The sequence below is a fragment of the Momordica charantia genome (assembly GCF_013281855.1).
Source record: "Momordica charantia cultivar OHB3-1 chromosome 9 unlocalized genomic scaffold, Mcharantia_2.0 BLBB01000009.1, whole genome shotgun sequence".
Classification (NCBI taxonomy): Eukaryota; Viridiplantae; Streptophyta; class Magnoliopsida; order Cucurbitales; family Cucurbitaceae; genus Momordica; species Momordica charantia.
In genome coordinates this window covers 22,956,888-22,964,085 of record NW_028275167.1, presented here as the reverse complement: position 1 = coordinate 22,964,085, position 7,198 = coordinate 22,956,888, and the positions used below count along the sequence as shown (strand labels likewise).

At 30.4% G+C, this 7,198-nt stretch overlaps 1 protein-coding gene across 1 annotated transcript; it reads left to right on the top strand.

The window, feature by feature from the left end:
- Positions 1–4,398: 4,398 nt before the first annotated feature.
- On the top strand, positions 4,399–6,212 carry LOC111022498 (protein C2-DOMAIN ABA-RELATED 10). The gene is made up of 3 exons (XM_022299663.2): positions 4,399–4,656; positions 5,345–5,440; positions 5,575–6,212. The coding sequence occupies exons 1-3, from the start codon at positions 4,540–4,542 to the stop codon at positions 5,881–5,883; spliced, it is 522 nt and encodes a 173-aa protein (XP_022155355.1). The 5' UTR covers positions 4,399–4,539; the 3' UTR covers positions 5,884–6,212.
- The last annotated feature ends 986 nt before the right edge of the window (positions 6,213–7,198 follow it).

Below are 7,198 nucleotides of genomic sequence, written 5' to 3'. Positions count from 1 at the left end.
TGTTTCAATAAATATCATTAGTACCTGGAACTTGTCAATTCTTATGTTTTTTTAGCTCAATGTAACCATTTTATTGTTAAACATTTAAAATTTATTGTAAAAAAATCAAGAACATCCAATTAGATTGCGTAGAACTAATTGATACTCATTAGGAATATAATATGTGGTACTAATTGATACTCATTAGGAACTAATTAATTTTAACAATATTAGGAATACGCATTCTTATTTGTTGGTTCTATCAGACGAATTTTTTTTGGGCTTGATTCAATGGTTGAATCTTGTGGAATTTTCTTTTTTCGTTAATAATCTAATTTTCTAAGAACTGGGTTTGCTGCAATAGGAAGATTCTTTCGAGTAATGTTTCAGTAACTCGATGACTAATTCTCATATATCAAGAATTAAAATGCAGCTTCTTAGAATGTAATAATCGTGGCATATTAGTCATGAATGTTGATGGACAAGGATAATCCAGTCAAAATGGCCGTCTACTCTATAGAATCCTATATTTACTCCGTTGTACTGACGTCTTTTGTTTATTTTGTGAGATAACCTCTAGTAGCCATATGTTTATACATCCATCGTATCTCCCCTTATGTAAATATTAATATATGTTTCCTTGATTGCTAATATGCATTTTTTATTTTGTTGGTTTTGGTTACCTTTTTGCCATATTTTATGCATTGATCTTTGTTCCGATGCAGTGATAAAGAAAGATTATGTGATGCAAAATATGGCTATTTTCTGCCGATAATTTTCAAACTATTTTCGGGGTCTGAACTTTCACTACCCCTGTAGATGGTGTTATATACGGGGTTAGTATCTACAACTATGCAGTAGTCGCTGCACCTAATATCCGCCAACAGGGATATGGCACACGCTACGTCCCTATCTACTAACAACCTCATAATTATCGACTTGCCAGCACCATTTCTGAAAAGTGAAAGACGTGTAATTTTTTTTCCTTCTGGAAAATGAAGATCTCTAGAGATACATTCACAGAGTTGTTGTAGGGTGCAATCGAATGGAATTGAAACGTGCCCGGTAATGAACCCTTGATAATTGTTGTGCTCATCCCAACTAAAATCGTGGCTAACAATGATCTCATAATGTTCCCGCATTGATTGATTTAATTCTTGAAAAAATGTAAAAATAAAATGGGTGGGGATTAATGATACCTTGTGTGAGAATATTAAAGAAACACTGTATTTGAGGTTTCTTATTACAGTGGAATGTTCAAACCAATTAGTTAGGTTTGTTTAAAAAAATTAAACACATTTTAAACTTGTTTGAATCATATATGTAGATTTGGTGGTTTAAATTTTGTGAAAAGATTTTAGGAATTATATAGATTTTGTAGCTAAAGGTGGTTTCAATATTAAGTATGATATAGGTAGATTTTGTGGTTTAAATTTTGTGGAAAGATTTTTGGAATTTTGTAGATTTTGTAGTTAAGGTGGTTTCAATATTAAGTCTATAACATTGCTAGTTAGGGGCAGATTTAAGGGAATGTGGGAGGCCTAAAACATGGATGGGTAAAATGGAGAAAGATTGCAAGGGCAATATGGGCATGAAATGTGTGGAGGGATAAATAAGGAATTATATACCTCCCAAATTTAGGAAACCAATTTTGGCCAGGTCATGCATTTAGAAAAACTTTGACCATTTTTCTTAACGATAACGTGTGTGTAGCCATTCGTAAGGATTTCCTTCCCTTTCTATGAAGCCCAATATGTATAGTGTTGCATTTGGCCCAATAGTAAATAAACCCACCCAATATGTATAGTGTTGCATTTGACCCAATAGTAAATAAACCCACGTAATATACTTTAGGATTAATACGTTACAAAGAGATTCATTTTCAAAAATTTACACTCTTGTCTTAGAATACATGGTTTAAGATGGAACTCATATATATTTTACCAATATACCATTTTTTATATATGTAATTATTATTAAGATATGGAAATTAATGGAAAAATGATTGATTTTCACTATTTATATTTTAAATCCTTAAATTTATACACCTTTTGACTTTCGTGAAAAAAGCTTCTCAAATTTTTAGTTATCTATTCCTCATCTTCATTCCTCTTATTTTCTCTAGCTTTTCACCATGGTTTCCGGCAAGTCGTCTTCTCATCTTCTTAGTGTTCTCCATTTTTTGTCGTTACCGTTTCCGACAACCTGTTCCTGATTCGCTCGCTTTTCAACATTATTTTCGGTAGTCCATTTTATGCTGTTTACGTTTTAAAACTTCTAGATTTGTTTTTTATTTTCGATTTTGGGTATTTAAAAAGTATTCGATGCTAACGTCGTATATATTTTATTATATAGGTTATTTGCTTTGTTTGTTAATTGAAGAGAGATATAACCGTATATACTTTATAGTTCATATATAAGTTATAGTTTACAACCTATATATATATGTATGTATATATATAGGACAGAAACGAAAAGGATGAAATCACAGTGCTCCATTGACGTCTTACCTTATCATGCCAGCAAGTTTACTCTTCTAAAATGTTGTATTGAAATTGAGCCAAAAATTGGAATGAGATGAAAAAAACATTTTGTAATAAATTTAATTCTTTATAGAATATATTAAGGAGTAAATTAGGGGATTATGAGAATAATTGATTTGGGTCCCACAATCCATGTTTACAAAATCAAATTTGCAACCTTAAATCTTTTACAATTAAATAAAAAATAATTATAATAAACATAAATGCCATAAATAAAGACAAATTTGATATTTTGGAAAAGTTTTAAATCTATAAATCTAAAACTGTAAAATTTGTAAACATTAGACATTTGTGAAAATAAGTTTCCAAAACAACCCGTTTAAGATGTTATCTCTATACTTTACATAAATATTGATGTAGATAGTCGTCATATCTCTTATTTGAGCGGAAAAACAAGAAAAAGGTAAAATTTTTAATTGTTTAATTATAGTATATAAAGCGTCATTCTAGTTTTTTTTTTTGAACAGAAAGGAGGCTACAGGCTTAAGAAACCTAAAGAGGAACAAGGCGGGGCATGGAGACCGGCCCCCGTAGCATCAGCAATAAAAAAGGAAGTAAGACTCGATGGAAACCCAAAGAGATCGAGGAAGCCTGACGGGCAAGCTAGTCCGAGTTGGCTTCACCTAGTTAAATGATTGTGAATTTTACCTTTTGTAAGATGCGGCTATAACTGAGACGGGAGAATTACAAAATAACATAGGTAATTGGAATAAATATTGAGAAACAAATACATAAACCATTAGGTCGAGACACGAGTATCTCGTTCCCTATAAAAAGATTCATTTATGTAGTTCAAACCAACATGAATGTATTCATTGAGCTTAATTAAAGCTCTACAATAAAGAATACCTTGTTTTAGTCGATTGCTCTTAAAAGCAAAAGAGTGAAAATAGCGAAAGTTTTAAATTTTACAAATAGTTTTAAATTTATACGTGGACAAAAACTACCACAATTTTACTAATAGTTTTAAATTTATCATTTTCATTATAAATAGTTTTAGAGCTATTAGATTAAGGAGAAAAGAGTAAAAGGACAAAAAAACCAAAGACCAAATCAAAATCCATCATTCCTGCAAAAGGCCACCCCAAAAACAACGCACCTTCTAGAAATAAATTAATGATAAATAATCTAATACAAAAATATCAAGGCGCGTAGTTGACTTTTTGTTTCTTTTCTTTTTTAGTTTTTTAAATACAAATCCTAATCCAATAAAATCAAAAGTGAAAAACAATTAAAATAATTATTTTATAAAATTCAAAAACTAACATAGAAATTTTGAGAGTTTAAATATTAATATATACTATTTAAACATTAAATCAATAATAAAATAAAAAAATTGAACGTCAAACATCTTAGTTAAAGATATATATGTACATTATAAAAACATATTAATATTAAAAAAAAATAACAAATTAAAGGTACTAATCTCACTAATTATTCAAATTTATGATTTAGTTGAATCAAATTAAAATTTTCGTTAAATTATAAATTTGACTCTTTTTTTTAGAAAATTATAAATTTGACTCTTGAATTGTGTTTAATAATAGGTTTTTGAAATTTAAAAAAGTATATAATAAATGTGAGAATAGGTCTTTAAATTGTCAACATGGTTATTTGGATATATTCCTTCCTTCGAAGTCGAGGATTGGATTCTCATGTCGCCAAATTGTTGTACTAAAAAAACCATATGTTTTTAAACGTTTAATTTTGTTATTTAATCTAACACATCCAAAACTTACTTTGACACGAAAATAAAGTTTATTACTAAATTTGTAATTTAATTAAAAAATAAAATAAGTTAAGAAATGAATTTTCCCGAAAATAAAATAACTATCAAATCCTACATACACTTTTGATTTGTCAAATAAATGAGCGAGAAATCTGAATCTGTCAACATTCTGTGAATCCGAAGATTGTTTATAATATTATTGTCCATCTTCTTCATCCTCTATTCTGTTCATTCTCATTTCGGGAACTCAACACGAGAAAAATCAAATCAAGAACATGCGATTTTGAAATGAACAATCGGACGGGACTTCTTCGAATTCGCCTGCTGCGAGGCGTTAATCTCGCCATTCGCGATGCTACCACCCGCAGCAGCGATCCTTACGTCGTCATCTCCACTGCTCATCAGGTTCTTTCTTCCTCTTCTCTGATTCATGTTCCCGATCGATCTATTCTTCGATTCCGGATCAAGAAATATATGTATGTGTTTGGATTTTCTCCTTCGAAACTATGTGCGGTTCGAATTCGGATTGAATTTTTTTCAAGCTTCCGCTGGAAATATTTGTCAATTTTTTTCTTCTTCTTTTTTTTTTTTTTTCCGATTTTAGGTTTCTCTGTTCGGATTTTCCCTTTCGGAACTATGCTAACGGTTCGAATTAGGATCTTTTGTGATGTTTTTATAACTTCCTTTCGAATTATTAGTCAATATTTTCAGTTTTTAGGTTTTTCTGTTCGCATTTTCCCTTTCGAAGCTATGCAAAGAGTAACTGCGCGTATTCAGATTGCGATTGAAATATTTGTTAATTTTTTCGGTTTCTAGGTTTTTCTGTTCCGATTTCCCCTTTCGAAACTACTCAAACGGTTCGAATTCGGATTGCGATTATTTGAGAACTTCCTTGGAAGTATTTGTCAAAATTTTCCGTTATTAGGCTTTTTTGTTCGTATTTCCCTTTCGTAACTATGCAAACGGTTCGAATTCGGATTGAAAATCTTCCAGAACTTCCTTGGAAATACTTCTCAAATTCCTTTTCCGTTTTAGGTTTTTTTCCATTTGAATCTTACGGTCTGGCTCTGATGCGATTGAAACTTTTGTGCAGAAATTTAAATCTCGTGTGGTGAAAAAAAACTGCAATCCAGAATGGAACGAGGAATTCACGCTTTCGATTACGGATATCAACAATCCAATTAAACTAGTAAGTAAAATCTTCCAATCTTCCATTGAATAAAAAAGAACGTCCTCAACACGTGAGAAATTAAACAACAATCTTTCAAACACACATCCAAGAAATTACTAATCACACATTCCTTCCGATTCATGGATTCTCAGGCAGTGTTCGACAAGGATCGGTTCACAAAAGACGACGGAATGGGGAGTGCAAAGATCGACATAAAACCATACATAGAGTGTTTGAACATGGGACTGGAGAATCTGCCAAATGGATGCGTGGTGAAAAGGGTTCAGCCAAGCAGATCAAACAACCTTGCAGATGAGAGCCCATGCGTTTGGAACGATGGTAAGATCGTCCAAGACATGACTCTCAGATTGGAGAATGCTGAATGTGGAGAAGTCATGATTCAGATTCAGCTGTTCAATGCTGCTGGGATCAAAGGCCTTAGAACCAACTCTTTGGCCTGAAATTTCTCTGCCTCTGCCTCTGCTTTCTCATTGATCGGTGATCATACCAATTTCTTTTTACCCTTGTTATATATGTATATTTTTGTGTTTGTTGTATTATGATTGATGAATTGTTGATGGCTGGCTAGAAGATTTTTACTCTAGTTTTTTTGGTTCGTTTGAATGGTTGTTCAGGTGGTCATCAACCATTACATTGTTTGTGATTTGTTAATTTTGTACTAATTTGAAGTTTGGAGAGGATTCTCTGTACTAGCTAGTGATTTGTAAGTTTGATTGTTATGAAGAAATAATCGTAAAATAGAAATGAGAATATTTGTATTTCTTTTTTCTTTTCTTTTCTTTTTTTTTTACAATATTATAGTTCAAATTAGGGTATTGAATTTCCGTCAACACATCAGACATTTTCATCCATTTTTCCACCATCATTTTCATAGGATTGCAAAAAATTCAACCAAATGTAAAACATTTCACATAATATCCATAATATAGACAATAATATTATCAATATTAATAATTTTTATTTTTAAAAAAAATTCAAAATATTTATTTGTTATTTTCAATATTTTTTATGGATATTTTTTATTTTTACACTTTTGTTTTATAGAAAATCTATCAATATTAATATTTCCAGCAGACATTGACAATTAAATTATTTGTTCAAATAGACTGTTTGTAATGGGTTTGGCAGAAATCAAACCTCCAAACCTAATTGTCCATTTTTTGAATTGTAATATTTTGTAAAAAAAAAAAATTGATACACTATTGATTTAAATATTGTGGTGGTTAAATTTTCAACTTTGATTCATTTTATTTGTTGTCCTTTCAACTTTTGTTTATTGTATTCCATATATATTTAAAAGGAAAAGACTTTCCTTCTCAAGTGCTCCTTATCTTCGTGTGGTTCTATAATAGACAAGTGTTGAGTATTCTTTTTTTAATTATTTTATTAAAACTCATAATCTCATAGAAATCTCTGTCATATCTTTTAGTTTTATTCTCTCCCCCTCCTCTTCTCATCTCCTTTTTCTCTCTTATTCCACCAACAGCTTCAAGTTTAGTATTAAAAATACATCTCTACAGTTTATAAGGTATATATATATATATATATGTTTTTCTTTTTAATTTTTATACTGATTATCGTGGTTTAACATATATCATTTTTTTTCTCTTCTATTATTTGGTTCTGCCGTCTTATTGTCTTCTAATTTTAAATGGAGGTTTTGCATTTTTTTTTAGTCATTTTTGCAAAGAGATTAATCGAAGAAGCTTTTGGACATTGGATTAAAATTGTGAAATTTTTTTCTCTTGTTTCCCT